The 27,656-nt window shown below is 43.2% G+C and overlaps 1 protein-coding gene across 1 annotated transcript; it reads left to right on the top strand.

Moving 5' to 3' along the window:
* The first annotated feature begins 5,797 nt into the window (after positions 1 to 5,797).
* MYLIP (myosin regulatory light chain interacting protein) lies at positions 5,798 to 26,488 on the top strand. The gene is made up of 7 exons (XM_030881364.3): positions 5,798 to 6,082; positions 7,189 to 7,379; positions 19,296 to 19,481; positions 20,778 to 20,975; positions 21,515 to 21,679; positions 22,673 to 23,093; positions 24,716 to 26,488. The coding sequence occupies exons 1-7, from the start codon at positions 5,996 to 5,998 to the stop codon at positions 24,803 to 24,805; spliced, it is 1,338 nt and encodes a 445-aa protein (XP_030737224.2). The 5' UTR covers positions 5,798 to 5,995; the 3' UTR covers positions 24,806 to 26,488.
* The last annotated feature ends 1,168 nt before the right edge of the window (positions 26,489 to 27,656 follow it).

Here is a 27,656-nt window from a genome sequence, read left to right as displayed (position 1 = left end):
CCCTCCTGATGGAATTAGTGCCCTTATGAAAAGAGACACCAGAGAGCTTGCTTCTTCACTCTGTCTTTCCACCATGTAAGGATACGGGGAGCAGGCAGCTGTCTAAAAGCCAGGAAGAGAGCCCTCACCAGAAACTCACTATGCTGGCACCTTGATCTTGGGCTTTCCAGCCTCCAGAACTGCAAAAGAAGACATTTCTATTGCTTAAGCCACCCAATTTATGGTATTTTGTTACAGCAGCCTGAGCTAACTAAAACACTGAACAAAATTAAAAACCAGATCCTCCAAGGTGGAAAATAAGAAGTAAACATTCCATATATGTAGGCAGGTGGACTTCTCACCTTTCTCTAGAATTACTCCTTATAATTACTATTATTGCCTCCATACTGTCCCAAGAGTGGTTCTATATAATTTGTTTTTGTTTGTTTGTTTGCGGTACGCGGGCCTCTCACTGCTGTGGCCTCTCCCATTGTGGAGCACAGGCTCCGGACACACAGGCTCAGCGGCCATGGCTCACGGGCCTAGCCGCTCCGCAGCATGTGGAATCTTCCCGGACTGGGACACAAACCCGTGTCCCCTGCATCGGCAGGTGGACTCTCAACCACTGCGCCACCAGCCTGGTTCTATATAATTTAAAACTCAGATGCAAGTGAGATCCTGAGGTCATTCCCACTATATTCTGTACAAAGCTAAGACAGGACTGGGCTGTTTGGACAAGTTTTACATGTGATTAAGGGATAACCAAGGGTAATTACATAAAAACTAAGGTCAGCACAAGACCTGGTTTGCTCTCTGGGCTTCACAGTGCCCATCTAGGCCTAACTCTTGGTGGGCACCAGATTCACACCAACCACTGGGGCGCACGTGCTCAGACTCTTCTTCTGGAAGTCTGGGCCTTAGGAAGGGAAGCATCTTTTGCTTGAGCCAACCTGAGAAATTCCCACAACCCCCACCTAATGACTGCTGTGTCCCTGGGCTCTGGTAGCTGAAACGGCTCTGATGGAGGGCTAGGGTCTGAGGTTCAGATCCATCAAACCACATAGGGAGAGACAAGGTTGCTCTCCCTCATCCATGGATGCAGATGGCTTCTTGTCCAACCTCTCCCAAGAATTCTGAACCAGGGGAGAGAAGGGGGAGGAAAAAGCAATGGACAGAGGATGCTGGGTACTTATAGCTACTGAGAGATTGCCAGGGAGAAAGCAAACCTTTGTTTTCAAGTCATTTTCAAATCATCACGATCTCTAAAATCACAGCAAGGACAAAATATTGAATAACTGAGGCAAGGGTAAGATTTGCATATCAAGTGTTATAATGTATGCAAATGTCAGGCACAGTAAGTGAGCTGGGGAGAGGTGGTGTGATTGAAGCTTAGTGAGAAGTTGCTTCACCCCGAATCACTCAGTTTTCATTATCTTGTTTAATAAGAGCTTGTGGTTCTTCCAAAGTATGTAACTGATTTCATGTCCTTTTGCCATTTCTATAGCATTTCTAACAGTTGTCGTTTTATCCCTGGAAAGTTGGTACTACCTCATGAGCCACTGATTTTGAGAGTGGCCACACCCACTAAGTTCTGTGTCACCCCCGCACACACACAATAGATCATGCTAACCCCTTTTTTACAGAAAGGTATGCTCGGACATGGTGTGAGGGGCAGGGAAGGGGGGTGTCATTACAGAGCAACTGGTTAGAACACCTACCAATTAGGACAGGTTTGTGAGTTTGAGCCTCGGGCACACTGGGTCTGTCCTCTGTTCCATGGCTCCCAGCTGCATCCCTAGCATCTATCTATCTACCCAACCTCATTCAAGATCAGAATGATTGTACACCTTGTTGTGGGTGGAATAACACTTGCATATCACCAGACCTGAGAAGCAACTGCCTGATCATTGATCATCTCCATAAATAGAAGACAGGTATTAAAGTATTACACAAAATGGTTTTGTTGTTACACAAAACCTGCCAAATTGGAAATTATTTCCCAGATCTGAGCATCTCTCAACTAAATGTTACATGCCAAAGAAATAAACATGTCATAAAGTGTGACATATCAGGGCATACTAGGAGTAAGAAGGAAAATAGAGAAAACGGTAATATTTCAGAAAATTTAAAAAAAAGAAGAAGAAAGCTGAGAAACAGTAATAGTTGGAATTTTTTCATGGAGGTTGTTCTTTCTGTTTATAATTTTCCTAATATTCGTAACACTAGGTTTAGATTTGGAACTCCCACGGCAAGTGTCTCTTGCTCTCTTGATATTTCTCCAGAAGTTCATGTGCAGTATTTGATTATATCACAATCAAAATTTAGAGCACATTGCATGCAAAGTACAAAAGTAAAACATCAGTACTAACTGGAAATGCCTGATAAAATACACCTACTTCGTTTTTTCCCTTGTACTTTTCAATCTTTTCTAAGTAGATTACCATAACTCTCACAACTAGGAAAAAAACCATTTAAACTGCCTGCTAATTAAGACAATGCTATTTAATATGTTCCAGAGTTTGTAACACGGGCATTGCCTATTCTCTCTCCATTCCTTCTTTGACTCTTCAGACAGCCAGTTTTGGAAATGAGATGCTCTGCTTTGATGGTAGGCCAACAGCAAATTAAACTACTCCTGAATTTCACAAGTCTAACATTTCAAATGAGATTTCAGCTCACTCCACACAGTGTAGCACACTTGTGCCTGATGAAGCATTGCTGATAGAATAATTAGCTTGAACAATGTGTGAAAGCCAAGGGACAGTTTTTTAGGCAGTCACTAACTGTTGTTCCCTCTATGCTCTTACAAATGAACGTTCAAGAGGTGAAGAGGGAGAAGGGCCTTTCCTTTGACCCAGCACAGGATTTCTGCAGTGGTGTGTGCAGCGTTTAGAGAGGAATGCACGTGGAGAGGTATCCAGCCAGCCAGATCAGACTTCGTTTGCAGCCAGATGACCACCACATCTTATCCTACAAATATTATCTGGTGCTCAGTCTTGAGCCCTCATATATGAGAGAGTAAAAGTGTGGAGTCTGGGTGTCTTTGAACAGCCACTTAAACTATGGTTTCTATTTTTAAAATCTACCTTCACGCAACTGATCCTTTTACTTTGCTGGTTAATTTTAATGCTATCTTTAAAAGATGATAGCTAATCGAGAGTGTAAGATAGCAGACACAAGTAACATGTAGCACCTCTCTGGCTAATCTGGAACTGCGAGTCGCAGCTCAATCCAATATAGTTACCACCCCCAGGCCTGGGTGTGCAGGCTTATTTTGGAGTTAGACCCAGCTGAGGCTTGAAACTGGCTCCAGGCGTTTCCTAGCATTACCAGACGGTGGGATCCTCTAGGAAGCAATTCTACTGTGGGCTTTCTATTCCCGCACCGGGTCTTTGAACATAATTCTGCTTTCTCACCCAGTAACCAGCAAATTCAGCCTTCTCATTCCTGACTAACCTGTCTCTCCCTCTCTCTACTCAAGGAAAAAAATTAGGAAAGAAAGAGAAAGACAAGGAAGAGAGAGGTAGATTAGGGTCTCCCATTTCCTGTATATGCTAAGAGAAGCCAGTATTCCTTTTCTTCTTGGTCATGATGATTTCTGTCCCCTCCCCAAGTGCCGTTTTTTCCTACTTTTAGCATTGTTTTGTTTTAAGAAATCCTTCTCCTCTAAAGTCTTATCTGGTGATTCAATTTCAAAACCAACTGGAATCTTTACCAACCATCCCATAGCCAAAGCATAATCTGGGTTTGTATTAAGAAATATCCCTGGTAAAATCCCAAATATCTGGTGTTTGGTTGTTTTGTTTTTTGATTTTTGTTCTTGGCCAATCAATATGTCTCCCTTTCCATTCATTCATGCCTAGTCCCTGCTGATTCTGTGAGCTCCCCAAATTTGTGTACCAAATTCCCTTTTGCTTAAATTAGCCAACTTTTGGTTAGTCGTCGTTGGTTTAGCCAGCTTAGTCGCTCAATAAACAAAAATGTTAACCAATACACTTGGCCTCCATCTTGCCCCTCACCTCTTCTCCCGGATCTAAAATTTCTAGAGATTAAGCATAGATTAGATAACAATTATCCAAATGTTATCTCCCAGATAAATTTACCAGATCAGTAAACTGAAATTAAGTGAATGAGGAACAAGAGCTGATACAAGACGGGACTATTTCAGCAGCGCAATATCATGAGGTGTATTCTTAAAAGACACAAAGAAAGATGTGAGTGCGCATGCCCGTCTGCAACACTGGTGGTCAGGACTTGGTTTCGTTTTAGCCAGAGTCGGCTTTAGTGAAAGACTATTGGAGGAGCCTAACCAGTAGTCTTCTGCTCTGATACCCTTCTTACTTCTTCAGAAATGAAGACAACCAGGACAGAGATAATTGGAACTTCGGGAAAGGGATAAGGACAGAAGTCATAGGCAGGCAGTGACAGAGCTGACGTTACAGGTTTCCTTATATGTATCATGTACCGGGTCATTCAAGTGCTTTTTGTTTTTTGTTTGTTTTGTTTTGTTTGCGGTACGCGGGCCTCTCACTGTTGTGGCCTCTCCCGTTGCGGAGCACAGGCTCCGGACGCGCAGGCTCAGTGGCCATGGCTCACGGGCCCAGCCTCTCCGCGGCATATGGGATCTTCCCGGACCGGGGCACGAACCCGTGTCCCCTGCATCGGCAGGCGGACTCTCAACCACTGCGCCACCAGGGAAGCCCTCAAGTGCTTTTATGAACATTATCTCTGCTGCTCTTCACAGCAATGCTGGGGAAAGGCGGGGCAGAGATTGTGGTCTCCATCTGACTGCTGAAACACTGAGCTGCAGAGAGATGAAGTCAGTTTTCATCGGTCCAAAGCTGAAACCCACATCTCTGGCTTCTCCTATAAAGAAACCAGAGGTAGGCTGAGTAACGCGTTGACTAAGAGAAACAAGTGGTAAATGAGGGAAGACTTGTAGACCTTCAATTATTAATACTTTCTATTGAGATTCAGAGATAAGTCCGTTACTCTGAAGGTGGGGATAACACCTGGTTGCCTGAGAGAAGGGACTGGCATTGGAGCAGGTGCTCCATTAATGTTTAATGAAAAATGAGCTAAGACGTGAGATAGGCCGGACAACCTGAGAGAGGGCCTTAGTGCCCGTACGGGGTTTTGATTCTGCACAACGGGTAAATAGAAGCCTTTGGAGAGGTTTCATAGAGAAAGCACTAGGTCAAGCTCCCTGGCTTATTGAACGACAGCAAAAACTTTTATACTCATATTTTGTTTTCTCAATGACGAGGTCTAAACTAAAGAACAAAAATTCCGCCTTCCTACAGCCCACTGAGGCAAACCCCAGGGAAATCATCATTTTCTTTTCAGGCTTTGGGGTTGCACTCTTTGCTATCTGCTTTCACCACGACGACCACCACCCCGCCCCCCAAACGCGCTACTGGAGCGACCCAAGGCTTCTTTCTGAAGGCGGTAGCTTGGAGGCGTTTAATCACTGTATATTCAAGTCCGACAGAAAGGCGAGCCCACGTGGGAGTCCCGGGCGGTCGCTGGCTCGGAGCAGCGTCTCCCAGCGAGCAGAGGTAGCAAGCGCGTTCCGGGGCCTCCCTCCTTGCGCAGCGCTCAGCCCCCGCGAGCTACCACCTCCCCGGCGGCCGGGGGAACTCAGCCGGCTCTGGGAGGTCGGGCGGCGGCCGAACGGCCGCTGCTATTGGCTGGTCGGGCGGCGGCGGAGGGGCGGGGCCTCCGTGATTGGCGGGGGCCCCAGCCGAAGGGGGCGGGGCCGCTATATCAGAGAAGTCCCCGCTGCGGCGCAGGCAGTCGGGCTGCTGGAGTGCGGCGACGTCGCGGGACTCGGAGAGCCAGCTGGCGGGCGGGCTGGAGAGGGGGTGGCGGGGAGGGCGCGGCGGCTGCGGGTTGCAGGGCAGTGGTCTGCAGGGCTTCAGCCTCCCGAGGGCCAGCCTCGCCGAGCCCGGAACTGGGTCTGAACCCCGCGCACAGCAAAGACGAGGCGGCTGTGGCGGCAGCGGCGGCCCCAGCCATGCTGTGCTATGTGACGAGGCCGGACGCGGTGCTGATGGAGGTGGAGGTGGAGGCGAAAGCCAACGGCGAGGACTGCCTCAACCAGGTGAGGACCAGGGGCCAGGCGCGGGGTCCAGGCCGGTTCCCCGAGGCCGAGGGGCCTCGCTGTGGCGCCGGGACGCGCCGCTTGCCGGGGTCCGGCGGCGCAGCGGCGGCGGCGGGGTTAGTGCGCCCCAGGCGCCCGGCCTGCGCCCCCTCCTCCAGGAGGCCGTGGGGCGCACGGCCCCTTCGTGGCGTGCTGGGGGCGCGTGGTGGGGTGGGGGTGGAGGGCGCGGGGGACGCGCGGCGGGCCTGCCCCCCTGCCCCCCAGCCCGGGACTTTCCCGGAAGAAGGAGGCCCAGCACACCTGCCTCAGGTGTGTGAATGATGCCTCCTGTCGGGTCCCCGCGGGGCCTGGCAGCGCCACCTGCGTCCCGGGATGAGGTGGCTGGAGGCGGTCGCAGGTCCCTCGGGTTGCTCGGCAGAGACAAGCAGTGCCCTTGTCTCTTGATGCTTCTCAAATGGAGAAGCATTTCTTATGCACCTCCTTGCATCTCCCGATTCGCGGGGGACGAGAGGACGGTAGGTTTGGGTCGTGGACTCCTCGGTTGTCTTTAAGCACGCGTTTCCTTAGGAGTGAGGAGGAACGGTTCCAAACAGTGCATAGTGGTGTGGCAGAAAATTTGATCTCAAGTGAAACGCTGTGCCCTCCAACCCCCTCGACCTGAGATGTTTGGAAAACCTCCTGCAAAGCTTAGCTGACACTTGTGGCGTGTTTCCTCAATGTGTTTGCTTTTTTGGAGTCCAGATGGTTAAAATTGTCCAGATAATAAGCTGCCAGATCAGCTGTGCAGATTGTGCTAGTGGAGGGAATTCCAGTGATTGGAATAAAAAGGAAAATACCCCGTGGATTCCCGTCCTCAGCCTTTCTGGAAGGCTACATTTTGAGAACTCCTTTTGTGCCTCTATACTACATCTAGTGGTTTCGCGTCACTGGAGCCTTAGAACTCTGTTGTTTTAGCTGACAACAGGAATTGTAACACCGTTGTTGAACTTTGTTATTTTTTTTAAAAAAAAGAATAGGCAGGAATCTTAGACTCAGATGGAGCCTTTGGGTTTGCTTTGACCACATGGACCGCTTGCTCATCCACACTGCATTCATTTTTGTTTTAGGTGTGCAGACGATTGGGAATTATAGAAGTTGATTATTTTGGACTGCAGTTTACGGGTAGCAAAGGTGAAAGTTTGTGGCTAAATCTGAGAAATCGGATCTCCCAGCAGATGGATGGGCTAGCCCCTTACCGGCTTAAACTGAGAGTCAAGTTCTTCGTGGAGCCTCATCTCATCTTACAGGAGCAGACTAGGTAAAGTGACGCTAAAATAAACCAATGTCAAATAGACCTCTGATTCCATTTAGGAAGGGCCACTGCACCTTCCCAGAGATGTTCATAGGCAAATTTGTTTTGGTACAGAGTGAGTTGGTTATAACTTAGAAGTTTTCCATAGCACAGTTCTTTTGTTGAGGTGAAAAGAGAGCTGCATAGTTGGCCTGGGGTACATTTTCCACCTCTTCTGGTGTTTTTCTTATTTTTATAGACAATGGGAGAGTAAGGTTGAATTCTTACAAACACTTGAGATCAGTGCCACAACGCAAAATAATTAAAGAAAGAAAGAAAGAAAGAAAAAAGACCTAACTGACTTCCTGATAGTGGCATCTACTGCCCGATAGTAACCTCTGTCTCAGCAGTGTTACTACAGGTCATTGCAGACTGCTCTAACAGAAAGCAGGAAACAGTTCCTCTTGGGTTACTTAAACTTGGTCAACTTCTTCAGCCTAGTGTCAAGTTACAGTGTGTAGCAAAGAGCTCTGTCCGAATTTTAAAAGTTTTTCAGTTTCTTGAAAACTTAGTCAGAAAACTCTTTTAAGGCCAGTAGTAATCTAACACTACCCCACAGATAGTTTATACATGATTGTTTGGTTCAGATTGTTAAATTTATCTCTTCTAGAAAGCCACCACTAGTGGTAGACAATTGGAGCATGTGGTTTCCTTTTTCAAACAGAAAATGGATTCTCCCCTGGACTGGCTGTAATACTTTTCTCAAGGATGAGCCAAGCTAGGAAACTGGTGTTTAATATTTACTGCTGAAATGCAGGAGACCTAAATCTTATAGTGGCATGTAAAAAAAAAAGAAAAAGAAAAAGGAAAATGACTACTTTTTTTTTTTTTTTTTGGAAAATGACTACTTTTAAACATGGTAAACTTTGGATCTTAGTTCTAATGTTTTTCATAATCCTTTGGATTGGAAATTTGCCATGCACATAAAAAATGTCAGTGTGAGAATTATGAGTAATGAGTGAGCCATATCCTTTAAGAGTTTTTAACATGTCATTTTTTTGGTTGTTTACCAGAGGACGTATAGACACATATTTTGAAACACTATTTATTTGAATTTGAAATCTCTCCTTTGCCTTTTTATGGAGCTTTAAATGGTGAGAGAAGTGTTCAATTTTGTATCTGAGGGAAGCTAGTATATTGAATTCTTAGTGCTCCTGAAAATATGTTGCAAAATATTCAAGTGATTTCATATTTAAGGATGTTTTAGCTGTCTATATGAATCAGGATAGGTTGGGTTTTTTATTTTTTTATTTTTTTTTAAATTAAAGCGGATTTGTGAATGCTTCCACTTTGCACTTCAGTGTGATAACTTGCAGTTGAGTAAGAGAAAATAATATATATATAAAACACCTTGGAATTTTCATTGTGTAGCTTTATCATTATTTTGCAATTATTACAGGGCCTCCAGATTCAAATCTATTTTGATGACACAGGTTTATTTTTTAAACCTGCAGAAACTTGGAGGACCAAATACATCATTTAAACAATGACTGAGGGACTTCCCTGGCGGTCCAGTGGTTAAGACTTCGCCTTCCAATGCAGGGGGTGCGGGTTTGATCCCTGGTTGGGGAGCTGAGATCCCACATGCCTCGTGGCCAAAAAACCAAAACATAAAACAGAAGCAATATTGTAAAAACTTCAATAAAGACTTTAAAAAAATGGTCCAGATCAAATAATCTTAAAAAAAACCCAGTGGCTGCAGTCATAATATAATACGTACATCTGTATTATAAATGCTTACAGATTTTACAATTTGCTACTAGTCTTTACCTGTGCTTTCTTGTAATAGAGTGAATAACTATTATCAGCTCCATTCTATTCATGCAAGAAATAGAGATATTTTATGAATTAGAATTGGAATCAAATTTCCTACTTTATTGACTCAATTGACTTTGACTCGAGATTCATGTCTAATAGCACTCAAACATTGCACATACCTAGTTAGACTAGGTAATTTTAATTGATTTTCATTCCTTTTGAAATTATACTGAAAAATTCATGTGATTTTGACTTTTAAAATATTGGTGTATTTTACTTGTTTTTGTGAGGTTGTCTGAAATAAATACAGAATTTTAAGAAAATACCACCTAAACTTTATATAGCATTCTGCTTTAATAACTAGATAAAGTGCGTTGTAATTAGCATTGTACCTTTTCATTAGGATCAGTAGTCGTGCTGCGTCGAATGTAGTTACAATTAGCATTGTGTTTATGTGCATGATACTACGGAACAGAAATACTTATTTTCCCTAATATTATGTTATCAAGATAAAGCTGGTTGATAAACTTTTTTGATATTTAATCATTTGTTGTAAAATATTCATATAAAATGCCATGAAAATAAAATCGATCTGTTTACATGGTGAGTAAGCTCAGCTTTGCCAGTCCAGTTATGAGAAGTGATATTTTCCCAGCTCTTCATCAAGTCATGAGGTCAAGTCATCAGTCATTTCCATTTAATACTCAGAAAGTGTCTGGACAGTTTATTAAATGTGCTGAAATATCCTAGCCAAGTTGTCTCTGTGGACAATTAAAGCAGCCTGCTCACAGTAGCTGGCCTGACTGGGGGCCAGTTAATATATTAGTTTGCATTAGATTAGGGAAGCTGCTGTGAGAATGACAGGCAGGAAGGCCCGTCTGTAAGAGCAGAGCTCTAGGGGCAAGGCAGAAGCCCCTGCGTTCTGGGTCCAGCTCAGCAGTCTGCCTCCAGCATGTACAGCCTTCCAAGACTTGAGCCCAACTGAAAACCCTGAAAGAGATTCTTTAAATCCCTTCTAGCAGTAGACTTTTTTTTTCTTGGCTTCTGCTTCCTCTCCATATTATTTTCCTAATGCTTTTTCTAAATACATTTCTCTGAAGAGAGGAAAAAATATATCCAATGTCTGCTTAGATTGGTAGATAGAGTTAGTCTGGCCTCTGATGTGGCCTGATTTTAGATTTGATTCTTTACCTGGATAATTATGTTTGCTCTGGAATGGGGGATTCTGGAAAGTAACCAGAGAGTTTTGTTTAGACTCAGCTGGCACCTTTCAGAGATTGGCGACAGCAGGTGTTTTCAGCAGATGTTTGCCATGCTATGGATTAAAACGAAAAGTGAAATTAATATATTCCAGAAGTAAATCTGAAATCATAATCATCTTTGAAATTATTACCTTTCAGAGGCTTTCGGTTATTCACAGCAATTCAGACCAGATTTTGTCAACATTTTCAAAACCAGAGATTAGAGAATTATATGCTTCATCTTCAGGGATGGTAATTATACCATCCATTCCCAGTAAAATCTTTCTGTTTCTCCTTGACTGCCACATTTCAGCAGAGCTCTGTGTTCTTTGCTAGAGGCACCCTGCTTGGTTAAGACTTACCAACACCTGAATCCTCTATCCCAGAAACCAATCCCAATACAGGGGCTCTGTGAGTGCTGAACTACATGTTCATGGAAATGCTATAATCCTGAACGTTGCATCTCATTAGGATCTTAAAAGTCGTGAGCAGTGATGCGTTTGGCTTCAGACCCCAGCTCACTCATCACTCCCCGGGGAAGCCTTCTCCAGGCGTGCTCAGGAGACTAAACTCTCCCAAGACATCGTGTAGCTTTCCTTTATAGCATTTAATGAGTGTGTAACACTCCATTTACTTATGTGACAATTTGCTTATTGTCAGCCGCTCTAATAATCTAAAATTCCATTAAGCAAGGAGCTGATCAACCTTGTATACCCAGAATCTAGCCAGTGCTTGGTGTGTAAATATTTGTTGAATCAATGAATTAAGAACTTGGAAATAAAAAAAAATAGGGTTAACTGATACTGTGATAATATAAATTTTCTTATAGGTATTGAAATGTTTGCCAGTTTGCTTCTATAACTTGAAAAGTTTGAGAATGTCTAAAAGAATTCTCACCACTAAAAAATGTTTTGTAGTGATTTTTCTCAGTTAAGAATTTGCTCAGTGCTTGGCATTCTTTTGTTTGCTTGCTTCCTTCCTTCGCCCCCTCTACCTCATTCCAAGGCGTTTGTTCATTGTGGTTGTTCTTATCTAGAATGAACTACCACGCTCCTGGACCTTTTATGAAGTTCAGATAGTTTTCAAGCCACAGGCTCACTTTATCTAATTTCACCCAATTTGTAGGTCCTGACTACTTATTAAACTCAATTTTTCCCTGTCTCTCAACAAATATTACTTAGACAAGTGAAAATCGAAGGAAGATGGCATCACTGAAACCCACAAAGCAAATGCCACATGCAAACTATAGGCAGGTGGGGGTGGTAATCTCAAATCAGTACACAGCTGAATCACATTGACCCTAGCCAGTGCCTGTAATCACATTCAAAGTCTTATAAAACATCATCAGGCAATGAGAAGCCCACGCATCGCAGCGAAGAGTAGCACTCGCTCACCGCAACTAGAGAAAAGCCGGCGCGCAGCAACGAAGACCCAACGCAGCCAAAAGTAAAATAAATAAAATAAATTTAAAACAAAACACATTGTCACGATGGTAAAGGTTGATTACAGAATTTACCTTTGTGTGATTCAGGATGGGTAAATTCCATAGGATGCATTGCAGGAGTATTATGCTCTTCATATCAACTACATGCCTAAGAGTGGAGTGACACATTCTTTTTTTTTTTTTTTTTTTGGTATGCCCAAATACAACACAGCCTCCAGGAAAGTAAAAAATGGTAAAGACAGACGTGTATATTATTTCCAAAGAAAGTATTACTTACATTTCTGAATTCTTATTTATCTTTTAAGTTTTTCTTTCTGTTCAGAGTCCGGGACGTTTGTGGTGGTATATGGTTATTTTAGCCACAGACCGCCCGCCTGGGCCCCTTCAGTCTCTTTTTGAATTTCTGATACTTATATATGTGTATGAAATATCAGAGAACATTGAGAAATTGATTTTTATGTAACCAAAATGAACTGTTCATTTTGAATGTCATTATAAATAAAATTTGAATATTTAAATGGCACAAAGGGCAGATTCAGGGTGACCAGTGGGATCAGGTTCCAGGTTTATTTATTCTCTGAGTCGTGTACCACTACAGCCCGATCCCAGACCTCTTCTGGACCTGATAGCCCTCCACACTAATCTAAATTGTTGAGAAAGAGATTGTAGTTAATGCTCTTAAACTACAAGATTGCCCGGACTGTTGTTTGCCTAGGGACAGCTATCTACAGTGAGTAATCATATTTTTTAGAAGTCCAGATTTTATGCTTCCAAGTGTTTTTCTGCTGTGAGTTGTAACTACTTTTGAACTTAGGAATTTCCCTCACCTGTACCCTCCTTATCTTTTAACTGCCTTGGAGCTGAGGAGAAAGCAAATTTATCGGTGATTCCCATTTTGCATTTTGGGCTTTGAGGAGGAGTTCCTTAAACCTGAATAGAGACCTGACTTGGTAATTATTGGCTGTGACAGGTTTGTCAATTGTAAGCCTTCCATGAAGTGTGGTAGATGTGATGGTTCATTTTAGGTGTGCCTCTTCATTTGAATTCTGAACCTTGACCCTAGGGATTTTAACTGGTGTTATTTTCTCAGCCTCTTACTATGAAAAATTTCAAATGTACGGATAAGTTGAAAATTTTTACAGTGAACACCCAATACCTAGATTCTACTATTAACAGTTTAATATACTTGCTTTATCACATATTTATCCATTTATTGATCCCTCTATCCATCCATCAGTCTATTTTTTCATGCTTTTCAAAATAAGTTGTGTGTGAGTACACATCTCCCTAAATACTTCAGTATGCGTATCACTAACTAGAACTCAGTATTTGCCTACAGTTCTTTTTTTTTCTTTTGATTGATACAAAATTTATATATGATGAAATGCCTAAATCCTAATATACCACTTAATGAGTTTTGGCAAATGGATGTACCTGTTTAAACAAAACCCTTATCAAGTATGAACCATCACTCCAGAAAGTTCTCTCATGCCTCTCTGCAGTCGTTCCCACCCCCCCTTCCCTACCGCCACCCCACAACCAGGTTGTATGTTTTTCCAGCATAGTTTAGTGATGCCTGTTCTACTTCATGTCAGTGGAATCGCACAGTATGTACTCTTTTGTGTCTGGTTCCTTTTGTTCATCATAAATTTTTCGAGACCCATCATCTTATTGTATACATCAGCGGCTCGTTCCTGTTTATTGCTGGATAGTATTCCACTGTAGGAACGTGCTGCTGTTTGTTTATGCATACTCCTATGATGAATACCTGTTTTCCAGCTATCGTGAATAAAGCTGCTCTGAGAGTTCAAGCACAAGTCTTTTGTAGACATGTGTTTTCATTTCTCTTGAGTAAATGAGAATGGAAGAGCTGGGTCCTAGAGGAGGTAATTGTTTAGCTTATAAGTAACTGCCACATCTTTTCCCGAAGCGATTGTACCATTCTGTACTCCTGTCAACAATGTACAGGGGACCAGTGCGTCTGCATCCCTGCCGGGTTTCAGGTGGGTTTATAGTGGTAGCACATTGTGGTTTTAATTTCTACATCTCTGTTGATTAATAACACTTTCATGTGCTTATTGGCCTTTTGTACATCTTTTGCGAAGTATCTATTCAAGTCACTGGCCCTTTTTTATTGAGTTGTCTTTATTTTTGAGCTGCACAAATTCTTTATATATACTAGTCCTTTGTCAGATATATGTTTTATAAGTGTATTTTTTTTTTCCTGTGGTTTGCCTGTGTTTTTGATGCCTTTTGATGAGTAGAAGTTTTTAACCTTGGTGAAGTCTCATTTATCCACTTTTTTCTTTTACGGTTTTTGCTGACTGCATCCTGAGGGGAACCTACCTCCAAGTCGTGAAGATACTCTCCTATGTTTTGTTCTAAAAGGGTTACAGTTGTAGCTTTTACATTTAGGCCTGTGATCTATCTTGAGCTGATTTTTGTTTCACTGGAATTTAAGATACAAAACAAACCTATAGCAATTCTGTTGTGACTTGATAATTTTTAAATATAACTTGGCAGTTCGAGCTTGTGGTTTAATGACTCATTGGACTGAGGTGGGCATATGGGTGATCTCAGTTGGTGTCTCGCTCTGTGAGGGACAAACCAGCCATTACAACGGAGGGCCAAGTTCAGTCAGTCTCTTGGGGAGAAATTCACTTCAGTTATTAGGACTGGAGACTTTTTAGAAATAGCTACTTAGCCATTTTCGCGATGTCTTAGGTTAGTTACTTAATTTTGAGTTTAATAGTAAATGTGGAGATAGTTGTTTTATATTTGTGTCATGAAAAGCTCTTCAAAATTATGTAACTGGGATGATAACTGGAGGGCAGTAATTGAGAGTAACTGTGATGAGCAGATCGACAACTCCCGATTGGTTTGCAGAGAGTTCTGCTTTGATTATTAGATGATTTCTTTATGAGACAAGCCAGGGTTTAGAGGAGAGTGCTCTGATTACAGTTCTCAAAAGGTAAATGACCTAACTTTATTCCGTAAAGCTATGGAAAGGAGTTCATTTTAAACATAGAGGAAATCTGAAGTACATACTCTGAAACAAAAATATATTAAAGATATGTGACTCTTTTTTAAATTAAAATATGACATATCCTTATATTTATCCCCCCCCCCTTTTTTTTTAAGTCTTCCCTAATGCTGCAGCAAGTGTGAATTCATTAAATGCAAAGACATGAGTTAGCTAGAATGTTTCACTTTGGGGCTCCAAACCCCATCCATATATTGAAAGTGTATCCGTTTTCTTAGTAACTGGGTAAAGCTTGAAGAGTCATGAATTTCAAGGTGCAACCAGAACAATGTTTAGAAAATGAGCTTATGTCTGTTAGGACATATTCATAGACATTTGCTTAAGACAAAGAAAGCATTTTTTCCAAAGGCTTTCTTTCTGTTTATGATTCTAGCATGTAGCCTAAATTGAATTAGATAGGCCAACCACTTTTGATCTTTAGTTAAAAAAAAAAAAATTCACTGCAGGCCTGACTTCTTTGACCACATCTGCTCATTTTGATATTATTGGTAACTTTTAACCACTTTACGAAATGGGAGGTGCGGGGCGGGGTGGGGGGGAATCCACGAGCCAGACAGTTACAGGCCAGATGGTTGGAGAGAAAATAATAGGAGAAAATACTTGACTGAAAACCACCCCTAATTATTGAGCCATCACTGGATTCCGTGTGGAAATGTTTCTGTATGCCCTGCCATCCTCCCTCTTCGAAAGAGCACATTAAATAGAGTCTGCAGATGGCCTGCCACCGCGTGACCTTTGCTGTCACTGCTGCACGTGCTCTTCTCCTGGAGAGCATAAACTTATCACCCAAGAGCCAGTTTGTAGCCAGAGTTATTTTGATAGGATACATTCCTTGACACCAAAAGGCTGTACCTTCCATCGAAACAGGAGCGATCAGATATGTTCACCCTGGGACCTCGGCATAGGGCTTGGCACAGTGGCGATGCGTGGCAGATTTGTTGACTTGAAATGAAAAGGTTGCTTGATAACCATGAAATGGCAAAATGCAGGAAGGGCCTTACCAGAAAGTTTCTGTAAATGATGAGGAGGATTTTTGTACTCACAGGGTATCGACCGCAGTGCAGCCGAGAATGTGGAGTATGTTGAAAAGGATATTGTCCCCCACCTCCTTTTGGAAAATTCTGACTCCCAGACCGAGGAAGGATCACATTACTCTCAGGCTGCTGACCACCTGTTAACATTTTGTTACTGCTGCTGCTTTGCCTTTGATTTTGACAGCTGTCTGTCCAGAAGTCGGTCCTGGATAGTTTGGAAAAGGAAATTGGATCAATTTTGAAACTCTTCTTTTGCAGGCTAAACTAGTCTCTAACTTAATACTTAGGAAATAAGTTAAAAGACATTTTCACATAAGCAGTAATTAAATTAAGAAGACTTAGTTGGGGTGATACCCTTAAAATCTTTCAGCACATACTTCTTTAATGGAAGTACATATTTAGGTTTTTGGGTGATACCCTTAAAATCTTTCAGCACATACTTTCTTCTTTAATGGAAGTATATATTTAAGTTTTTGTTCCCTACTGACATGTCCACTGATGAATGCAGAGACAGAGGTACCTTAATCAAGATGGCATTTACCGAACAGTCCTCTAAAAAGCTTTCTGAGGGCTGAAGCAGTGTTGTTAACACCAAGATTTTAAGGGACGGCTAGACCTCAGTCCTCAGATAGCTATTTTAAAACAAGTTATTTTTGTAGTTATTTCTTTGCCCCAGTAAGGACCCTCTTCTCAGTTTAGCAGTATGTCAGAAATACTTTAAAGACAAGCAGATGTTTGGGTTAATAAAAACCATGCTTATCTTCTTCCAGTGCTATTATGCATTCTTCACTGTGATTTCTTCATAGGGGGCTTTGAATAAAGAAAAAACTGCAGTGTTTGGCAGAGTCTGATAATTTTAAACATTTCTTTATCATCATAGAAGGCACAAAATGTTGAATTTAAACATTTCTTAAAGGAGGATTAAATGGCTCTTGTCAGCCTGAAGTTTTGAGACTCTCAACAGAGCCCCTCCTTGTATTTCTAGCCTCAAGTTCCCTTGCCTCCTTTTTTTGCATTGTTCACGTTATCCCTTCTACCTGGATGTCCGACACAAGGCTAGCATATAAAGAAAAGCATCTCGAGGACTGGAATAAGGGTATCCAGCTGAAGGGGGGGAATTTAGGAACCCTGTTCAGAGCTTTACAATGATGATCGTAATTCATTTGTTAACAGAAGGAATAGTATGGCGTTGCAGCATGTTTGAGAGACTGTATTGAGTCATCCAAGGAAGGTTATACATTTGCCAGAGACAGATTTCATAATCCAGGCCAGTGTGCCTATGACAGTTTAGATACTCTGTTCAGAATCTTCGGCAACACGGATTGGCAGCCAACAATATGTGAAGTTTTCCAGGATTTCTAATTCTCACATACCTTTCGGTAAATGTAGAATGCAGTGTTGTATACAATTAGGACAGGCTCAGATGGAATGGAACCAGGATGGGGATATAAACTAGTTGCAGACACGTGTAGTTTTACGTACATTTATAGAACTCTGATGTTAGAGGCACTTATGAAGTCAGCTCAGGTGCAGCTAAATACTAGAAGTTAGAACATGTCAAATATAATAGAGGAATAGATAGTTTGCATGTGATATAGACAAAAGGGTATCCAAATGAGGGGACAGGAGGAGTGGCCTTCAGGACAGAGGGAACAGCAAGACCAGAGACGTGGGGGCGTGAATGTACTTGGTTTTTCCAGAAGGAGGAATTGTCCCTTTCCTGGGACGTAGTGGCTGGAGGGAATGACAGGAGATGTGGCTGGAAATCTGGGGCCAGATGTGGAGAACCCTGGGTTCATGCTGACAGTGTGCTTCCTCGGCAAACAATGGGGATCTCTTGAAGGATTCTTTTTTTTTTTTTTTTTTTAAGAGTTTATTTTTTATTTTATTTTTTTTAAACATCTTTATTGGAGCATAATTGCTTTACAATGGTATGTTAGTTTCAGCTTCACAACAAAATGAATCAGTTATATATATACATATGTCCCCATATCTCTTCCCGCTTGCGTCACCCTCCCTCCCACCCTCCCTATCCCACCCCTCCAGGCGGTCACACAGCACCGAGCTGATCTCCCTGTGCTATGCGGCTGCTTCCCACTAGCTATCTACCTTACGTTTGGTAGTGTATACATGTCCATGCCTCTTTATTGCTTTGTCACCGTTTACCCTACCCCCTCCCCATAGCCTCAAGTCCATTCTCTAGTAAGTCTGTGTCTTTATTCCTGTTTCACCCCTAGGTTTTTCATGACATTTTTTTTTTCTTAAATTCCATATATATGTGTTAGCATACGGTATTTGTCTCTCTCTTTCTGACTTACTTCACTCTGTATGACATATATACAATGGAGTATTACTCAGCCATAAAAAGAGACGAAATTGAGCTATTTGTAATGAGGTGGATAGACCTAGAGTCTTGAAGGATTCTGAGTGGAGAAATGGCAAGTTTATATCAGAAGCAAGCAACTTGGAAGGTGGATTCACAGAGTCTAGAAGAGAGATCAGCTTAGAGGATATTGTAAATTCTCTGACAGTTGAGAGCTACAAGTAGGATAGAGGAGGTAAAAATGGGAAAAACGGAACTGGATTTAAAGAGTTTTCAGAGACAGAGGAAGATGAAGAGTCAAAAGTGAGTCTGTGGTAAAAATAACAAATCAGTCTCTGGTTTCCACTGGGAGAAAAAGTGGGTTTGGGGAGAAAGTTTGGCTTTGAAGAAGGTGAAATTGGGATACTGAAGACCATCCAGTGGAGAAGCCTGTTAGCACTTGGATATTTGAATATGATCCTTAGGAGAGAAGTTGGGGTTAAAACTAGAGATTTGGGGCTTCCCTGGTGGCGCAGTGGTTGAGAGTCCGCCTGCTGATGCAGGGGACACGGGTTCGTGCCCCGGTCCGGGAAGATCCCACATGCCGCGGAGCGACTGGGCCCGTGAGCCATGGCCGCTGAGCCTGCGCATCAAAAAAACCTAGAGATTTGAGGGTCATTTGAATAAAGGTGAGGCTTGTAAGATAATAATTACACGTCAAGATAAAGTTTTTCTGATTAAGATCATTTCTTTTAAATAGTGTAATGCAGAAACGTGTATATAATTATTTTACATTTTGTAACTTGAATGTTACTGAACTTGTCATAGTTAGACTTGTTTTGTTTGGGTTAAGACTTTTTGTTTCAGAGAAACTTAATCCTTAGACTTACTTTGCCTTACTGCTCATGATAAAAAAGGGTCTGTAACTGTAAGCATTTTTAAGGTAGCTTTCTTCCTTGCTCTCTTTTCCTTACTTAAATGGGATTATGAAGTTGCTAAGCGATTGGGTCCCATACCAAGTTAGTCCCTCCGCATAACCTCACTCTCACATTGCTTTGCAGGCATATCTTTTTCTTGCATATCAAGGAGGCCCTCCTGGCAGGCCACCTCCAGTGTTCACCAGAGCAAGCAGTGGAACTCAGTGCCCTCCTGGCCCAGACCAAGTTTGGCGACTATAACCAGAACACAGCCAAGTACAGCTATGAAGAGCTGTGTGCCAAGGAGCTCTCCAGTGCCACCTTGAACAGGTGAGGCTGCAGTTCAGGCTCATGTTTATTGTCACAGATCTAGCAAATTTATAAGAATTTCCAGAAGAAAATCAAACTATGATAGATACAGGTAATTTGTGAGGTTGAGACTAGACCATTGCCCAATATAACCAACTATTTTCAACAGATTCTTAGCCTTTTCTTTGAGAAACTTACAAACACAAAACATAATCCACACAAATAAATGCCCTTATACAAAATACTATATAACAGGAATTGTAGCATCTCTGACCTTTTAAGAATGCATATCTCTTAAAAAGTCTGTCATGTTTATCAGCATTTTCTTCATCCCAGCAAGGATTAAACCAAGAGACCTAACAAAGATGTCTTAATTATCTATTCCTGGGTAACAGGGTTACCCCCCTAAACTTAGTGGCTTAAAACAACAAAATCATCTCACAATTCTCTGGGTCAGGAATCTGGCCGTGACCCGGTTGGGTTCTCTGGCTCCAGATCTTTGAGGAGGCTGCAGTCAAGCTGGTGGGGGGGTTCAGTCTCATCTGAAGGCTCACACGAGGGAGGGATCTGCTTCCAGTTTGGCTCAGGTGACTTGTTGGCTGGCCTGTGCCTTCACTACAGCGGCCTCTTCGGGGGGGCTGTTTGATAACGTGGGGACTGGCTTCCCCAAGGACGAGCAGTTGAGTCAGAGCAAGAGCAAACACCCAAGACGGATTCAAAGTCTCTTTATAACTTAATCTCAGAAGTGAGTGACAGCACATCACTTTGGCTGTATTCTGTACATTAGAAGCAAGTCATTACTCCAGCGTACACTCAAGTGAAGGAAGTTACATGAGGGCATGGATACCAGGAGGTGGGGACCTTTAAGGATGGTATTGGAGGCTGTCCGCCCCAATAGATAAAATAGATCCTGCATTTTTCAGTTGCAAATGACCTAATCAATCCCATATAATGCTATATTATAATGAAACTTAGAAAGCAAATCTAGACAAATGGCATGAGACATTGCTACATATAAATTTCTTATGTATATTTTTAGAGATTTTCCATAGTTCTTTTAATTCATCCCCATCTGGCATCCCCCATAGTTTTTTCTCCTAATGATTTAATAGTTGAGATCTTGAACAGTGTCTTAAAAGTATTTTACAATAAGTTTGCTAAATAAATGAAATATCAATAGTATATAGCTTTGAGTTTTTGTGATTCGTAAATGACAGTGTCAGTATAATTCACTAGTAAAAATGATACCGATTTATCTCTGAAGACTACATCAGTTAATCTCTCTGTATGCCTCTCTGCCCTTTTGGTGTCTTGCAGCATTGTGGCAAAGCATAAGGAATTGGAGGGGACCAGCCAGGCTTCGGCTGAATACCAGGTTTTGCAGATTGTGTCCGCAATGGAAAACTACGGCACAGAATGGCATTCTGTGAGGGACAGCGAAGGGCAGAAACTCCTCATTGGGGTTGGACCTGAAGGAATCTCAATTTGTAAAGATGACTTCAGCCCAATTAATAGGTAACCCAAGTCTTAAATTTTTGTTTAGACCTACGTGTGTACGTACTTTTGTAGCTCTGATGGTGAAAATAGGAAATGGAGAGGGATTTACTAGACAGTCATCCTTTAGGAATAATGTGTTTCATTTTGGGTAGGTACATTCATTTTATTCAGGCCTTGATAACCATTCCAATATTTTTTTTTTAAATATAGGCTCAAGTGTACTGATGTGACAGAGTTAATATTTTTCACATGTCATCCACGGCTATAAAAATCTCATTTCACACACACACACACACACACACACACACACTCACACATACACACACTCACACACACTCACACTCACACTCACACTCACTCCAAAACTTGCGCCAGTGCTCCTCTCCAACTCTTTTCAAAGAGCCTTCATACCTAGGGAGCAGAGTGCTTATCTGACGGTCCCAGGCAGAGTGTCTGGCTTTATGGCTGGGCCCTGAGCACATGGGAACCCTGCAGAAGCACACACACGGTGACCCATCTCCCCTGGGCTTGCTCACTTTTCTCTTCCCACATTTCAGGATCGCTTACCCTGTCGTGCAGATGGCTACCCAGTCAGGGAAGAACGTGTACCTCACCATCACCAAGGAGTCTGGGAACAGCATCGTGCTCTTGTTCAAGATGATCAGCACCCGGGCAGCCAGCGGGCTCTACCGAGCCATCACCGAGACGCATGCTTTTTACAGGCACGTACCCCCGTGCACCCCATAACGCCAGCGTCTGCCACAATGCTGAGATTTCCAGGTGACAGCAAGGCTCCTATGGTTCCTGGTATCACTGTGTCAGTGAACCTTGTATAGAGCTTAAGAAATCGGTTGTTTTCGAACCCTTCATTTCTACCATAGCAGTGGGGTCCTTCTCAACATCATCCTGCTTTTCCCTCAGAGAGAGAGAGAGAGAGAGAGAGAGAGAGAGAGAGAGAGAGAGAGAGAGAGTGTGTGTGTGTGTGTGTGTGTGTGTGTGTGTGTGTGTGTGTGTCAGAGAGAGAGCTTCACTCTACTGCTTATCTCTTAGCCCTTTCCTCAGAGCTCCCCTTCCCCGAGGTGACTGAGCGGTGGGGCCTGTTCAGCCGCCGCTTTTGCCCTTCTCCCGCAGGATGACCCAAGTCGTCTTTCCTTCCTGGGAGAGCTGCTACGCTGAATCCTCAGTGTGTAGTGAGGATGTCTCGATAACTGTATTGATAGCCTTATTTCCAAGGGTGCTTTAAAGTAGACTTGTGATTTGACTCAAATATTTGGAAAGTTTTTTAAAAGCTAAGAAGTTTAATTGGCAGGCAACCAACCCTTTTTTTATGTTAAAGTAGACACACACATTGTGGAGCAGAATGGAAAATCTGTAGCAATTTTTAACATAAAGCCAAGACTACAAAGAAGAATTTCCTTTTTCTTGCCATAAGCTGCTTTGGACTGTAGTTCTGTCCCTGGAGGTGGAGGTGCCCTCTGGTTTACAGCTGCCTGATCAGGGCTCCTTCCTTTGCAGACACTTGAGAAGCACAGAGGTAGAATCATTGAAATACCTAACACCTATGAAACTGGAAGAATTCATTTTCAAGCACACAAACAAAAATATTTAATGTCTGCTCCCATGAGCATCATTATTCACAGCAGTGTTTAAGGTCTGGCTCGTGGGGATGCCCAGGCCTGTCAGTACTGAGGTGGGTGTTACATCTCTGTCCGTAGGTGCGACACGGTGACCAGTGCCGTCATGATGCAGTACAGCCGAGACCTGAAGGGCCATTTGGCTTCTCTGTTTCTGAACGAAAACATCAACCTGGGCAAGAAGTATGTCTTCGATATTAAAAGAACCTCCAAGGAGGCGTATGACCACGCCAGGAGGGCTCTGTACAACGCGGGTGTGCTGGATCTCGTGCCGAGAAGCGACCCCAGCCCTCCAGACTCTCCCCTGAAGTCCTCGGAGAGCAGCATGAGCTGCGGCAGCTGCGAAGGCCTTGGCTGCCAGCAGACCCGGGCCCTCCAGGAGAAGCTGCGCAAGCTCAAGGAGGCCATGCTGTGCGTGCTGTGCTGCGAGGGTGAGATCAACTCAGCCTTCTGCCCCTGCGGCCACACTGTGTGCTGCGAGGGCTGCGCCACCCAGCTCCAGGTGAGGATCTTCCCAGCTCCAGGTGAGGGGGCGTTCCCAGCTCCAGGTGAGGTTCCTCCTGGCTCCAGGTGAGGGTCCTTCCGCCTCCAGATGAGGGAATGTTTCCAGCTCCAGGTGAGGGGGCATTTCTAGCTCCAGGTGAGGGTCCTCCCAGCTCCAGATGAGGGTCCCCCGGCTCCAGGTGGGGGTCCTCCTGGCTCCAGGTGAGGGGGTGTTTTCCAGCTCCAGGTGAAGGGGCGTTTTCAGTTCCAGGTGAGGGTTCTCCCAGCTCCAGGTGAGGGGTCAGCCGGCTGGCATGGGCCAGGTGCTGACTTGTGGAGGCACAGATGGAGAATGTCCATCTCCATCCAGAGGGTCTTTGTATCTGTGACTTGGAAGGTGTTGCCCTTTGGAAACAGTTTGGATTAGCACACTCTTTTCAACAATGTAATTACTAAATCACAGGCTTCTTTCAAGTCCTGGATATGAGGTTCAGATTCACAAGGTACCACATCTAGTTAGTGGCTGAGCCGGGCAGTGGAACCCAGGCCTCCTGGGGGCTGGTCACCTCCTTCTCTTCCCTTTTCACGTTGTCTCTGCTGCTTGACACGTCGGAGGATGGTCTTTTTTGCTTACTTGTATTATTTGGGAAAGAATTCTTAGAGTTTTGAGTGATAGTTAACTCTCACTTATCCATGGGTGGGTTGTCGCCTCATTTTTTGTGATTAATTTCCTTTTGGTACTGCCTATGCCTCCGAGGTCCCCTTGGATTAGCTCTCACTTAGCAAGTCAAACTAATTTTAATATTAGTAGAAAAAATAAAAGCACCTCTTACATAGTATCATTTCTTTCTTGCACCTTGCATTTCCTTTTACAATATTCTCAATTTGTTTTCATTTCCCAGAACGGTTGGCTAACTGTCACTGTAATTTTACGTAAAATTAGCCCTAAATAACATCTAGTCCCTCGGAAGCTGCTAATTTCAGAACTATTTTTAGGGCTATATATGAGCCAAGAGGATGCCCATGTCTTCCTTAGAGTAGATCACGCTCCCAAGACGAGTGATTTCCCCAGGAGTGGTCGTGGATTTGCCTTTTTCATCCACATAGTCTGATTCTCATGCCTACGGTGCCCCGTGTGGCTGAGGAAGGGACATGCTTGCTGAGAGGCCAGCCAGGGGTGTGGAGCTGTGACCTGTGACTAGGAGCGGCCATGCTCACCGGCCACGTGGCATCCCCCCGTGATGCACCCTGAGCCCGCTGAGCCAAGGACACAGTCTCCGGGAGGGTCTCCTGCATCCCTGCCTGAGACTTCATCATCAGCCCATGTAGGGACCACAGCCTCATTGCACAGCAAGAAGTCTTCAGTAATCACTTTACTCACGGTGCCTTGTTTAAGAGTTTGACTGAAAACCTGATTAATTTCATTCATTTATACTTTTTCCTAGTATTTATTTTTAATCCTTTGTCAGGTATAAAATGTCAGACTTGTTAGAAAGCAAAGAGCCCTCCCAGTGGAAAGCTAGAAATAATTGTGACCACAACGTATTTAGAAAAAGCACTGTAATAGGTACCATGGGTGAACACTGAAGACACAGACCCTTGGAAGTGTCCTAACCCATACTGTCGGCTTCTCTTTTCCAGTCCTGTCCTGTCTGCAGGTCACGGGTGGACCACGTCCAGCACGTCTACCTGCCGACCCACACCAGTCTTCTCAACCTGACTGTGATCTGATCTGCTGTGCACTTACCAGACATGCCATGTCTCCATGAACTGCACTGGTATAAACTATAAACATGATAGATTGTGGAGAGAATAAATACTCCAACGCCCATCTGCCGTGCAACGTTTAGGGGGAAAAAAAAAAAAGGAAGACTAGAAACAGTATGACTACTCCTTACCGCCAAAATGTACCATGCGTAGAATCAGCACGTCCGGGTTGGTGACCAGGAAGAGCTCTGGGACCCAGACACGTTCCTTGGACTTTTCTTCTTTTTATGATCAAGTAAAGAAATCAGGAAGATCTTTGACGTCAGTTAGTGGCAGCATAGCCCAAAAGTGAGTACCTTTTAGAAACTGATGTTTAAGTCTCCTTAACGTATCCCAAGGTAAGTTTCCTACTTGCAGCCAATTTTGTAAGGATTCATTTTAAGGATTTACTTGGTTCCTTTTGTACGGGTCACAGAGCTCTGGACATTTTTAATAGGAAAATTTTTCTTAAAGAGATAGTTGTCATTTTAATGTCATTTCTGTTTTTCTAACTTGTTCAAGAAAGATTGGGAGGCAAACATATTTAAAAATCGATTCGGGGACTTTTTTTTTTTTTTTTTTTGCCGTACACGGGCCTCTCACTGCTGCGGCCCCTCCCGTTGCAGAGCACAGGCTCTGGACGCGCAGACCCAGCGGCCACGGCCCACGGGCCCAGCAGCCCCGCAGCATGCAGGATCCTCCCGGATCGGGGCACAAACCCGCGTCCCCTGCATCAGCAGGCAGACCCTCAACCACTGCACCACCAGGGAAGCCTGATTCGGGGACTTTTTTAAAGTGGACACAAAGTTGTCAGATTTAAACCAGTCTAACCAGTGGAAAAAAGATCCCTCCACGTGGATGGTGTCCTATTCTTTCCCCCTCTCCTTACCCTGGCCCCAAGCCTTTCAATTATAAAATGCTACCAGTCTGGTTAGACGATTTCTGTGGAGTAGTCAGCACTCCTTGGGCCTCTTGAGTTGGTGGAATATTTTAAGATTGAAAAGGGAGCACATGTTCCTTGGAAGGAAGAGCATTGCTCGCTGAGATGAAGCTTCGCCATGTACAAAGCAGGGGTCGTTCGTGAGTTCTCCGACGCACCCTGCTCCAGCTTCAGCCAGTGGGGTTGCTTTTGCTTGAGCCATCAAGCCTTTTACAGCCTTATAGTAGGTATCCTAGATATCGTAAGCTTTTTTTTGGTAGTAAATGCTTAAGTATTAACTTTTTGTTGTCCCTCTATATGTTTTAGAGGGGTTTCGGGGGTTTTTTGTTTCTATATTCTTAATCATGTTTTCCACTCCCACTTGGGCATTTTGGAACCTGGTCAGCTTGTTGGTTTTCTAGGATGTCTGGAACCTGGATGACCTTATTGGGTGCAATACTAGCTAAGTTAAAGCTAGAAACCTACACTGTCACTTTACTGAGATTTCTGAGTATACTTTTCATATTGCCTTAATGTAGCAGTAATGTGTTTATGCATTTGTTTCTTTGCACAGACATTTTGTCAGATATTAAAACTCTACTTTTTTATGGCACATATTAGCATATAAGCCTTTATTCCAAGAGGTATTTATTTTTTCACTTGTAAAAAAATAATGTTTCACATATAAAGAACTCTGTTATATCTTAAAGGATTTCTGTCTTTTATATTCAGGATAATAAAGATGTTAAAGCAAACACGGGTGTTTGTATCTTCACAGTTATTGTCATTTAAGCCAGATTTTATTCATTTAATAGAGCATGGATAATGTCATGGTTGGTATCTAATGTGGTCCTTTGTGGAAAGTTTGAAAATGTTTAAGGTATTGGCTCTAATCAAGGAGACTCTTTACCCAGTTACTCATTCAGCTATGTTTTCTGGTTTATAGGATTGGAATGTAGGTGAAAATAGGGTAATATACACAAGCAGACGAAAAGTAACAATTGGGAAAAGGACTGTAAAGTATTGGAGAAGGAAGGGAATGGCGAAGTTGGAAGTTAAAACTCTAAACCCAGATGATGCCGCTAGTGCGTTGCGTGGTCAGGACAGGTGAGTGCCGGGCTGGGTCCTAGCAGAGATGGCCTCAGCCCACAGACTCTAGGGCTGCATTCTATAGGGCGGCTAGCCTGCTGCTGCTGGGACCTCGCTGCCCTGAGTGTGCTCACTTGTGTTGCTCAGGAAATACTTTGTGGAGTAGAGAACAGTGCACATAATATATGTAACTCAGAACTATCTGTCACAGTCAAGTAATTTCAGCTGCTACAGAGGTTCAGTTCGGTACGAGTGCAATGATTTCAAGCAAACAACTTTTTAAAAATCGAGAAAAACAAGATTTGTTTTCCACTATTCCTATTCCTAAGTCAACCTCCCATCAATTTCTAGGAACTAACTTATTTATTCAATCACATTTATTGAGCACCTGCTAAGTTATTATTGAGCACTGGAAATTTAATAATGATCAAGACACGAATGATACAGGATGCCCATGTCATGTACTTAAACCTGTAATTTACACTATTTTCTCTATATATAGAAATTAAATAATATTCAAAATGATAGAATATTAACACTGGAGGGGATCTTAAATGTGGTAGTCTCAAAATGCTGGCCAGAGTAATGGATGGATGGGTGACAGGCCAACAAATGGATAAGATATTGTTCACCCCGCTACACCATGGACTCCTCAAGCTCAGTGGCTAACATGAAAACTACTGTATTACAAGGTGACTTAGGAGAGCTAAAAGAAAAGTGCTGTGTAGGCACAGAAGGTGATGGTTAATTCTCCTTAAGAGCCAAGGGTAAGGGTGCTTCACAAAGACCCTTTGAGCTGAGCCTGAACATTCTAGTTGAATTTTACCA

This window comes from Globicephala melas, chromosome 11 (assembly GCF_963455315.2).
Source record: "Globicephala melas chromosome 11, mGloMel1.2, whole genome shotgun sequence".
Classification (NCBI taxonomy): domain Eukaryota; kingdom Metazoa; phylum Chordata; class Mammalia; order Artiodactyla; family Delphinidae; genus Globicephala; species Globicephala melas.
The sequence above is the reverse complement of the archived record's forward strand: the minus strand, read 5'-3'. Positions and strand labels throughout refer to the sequence as shown.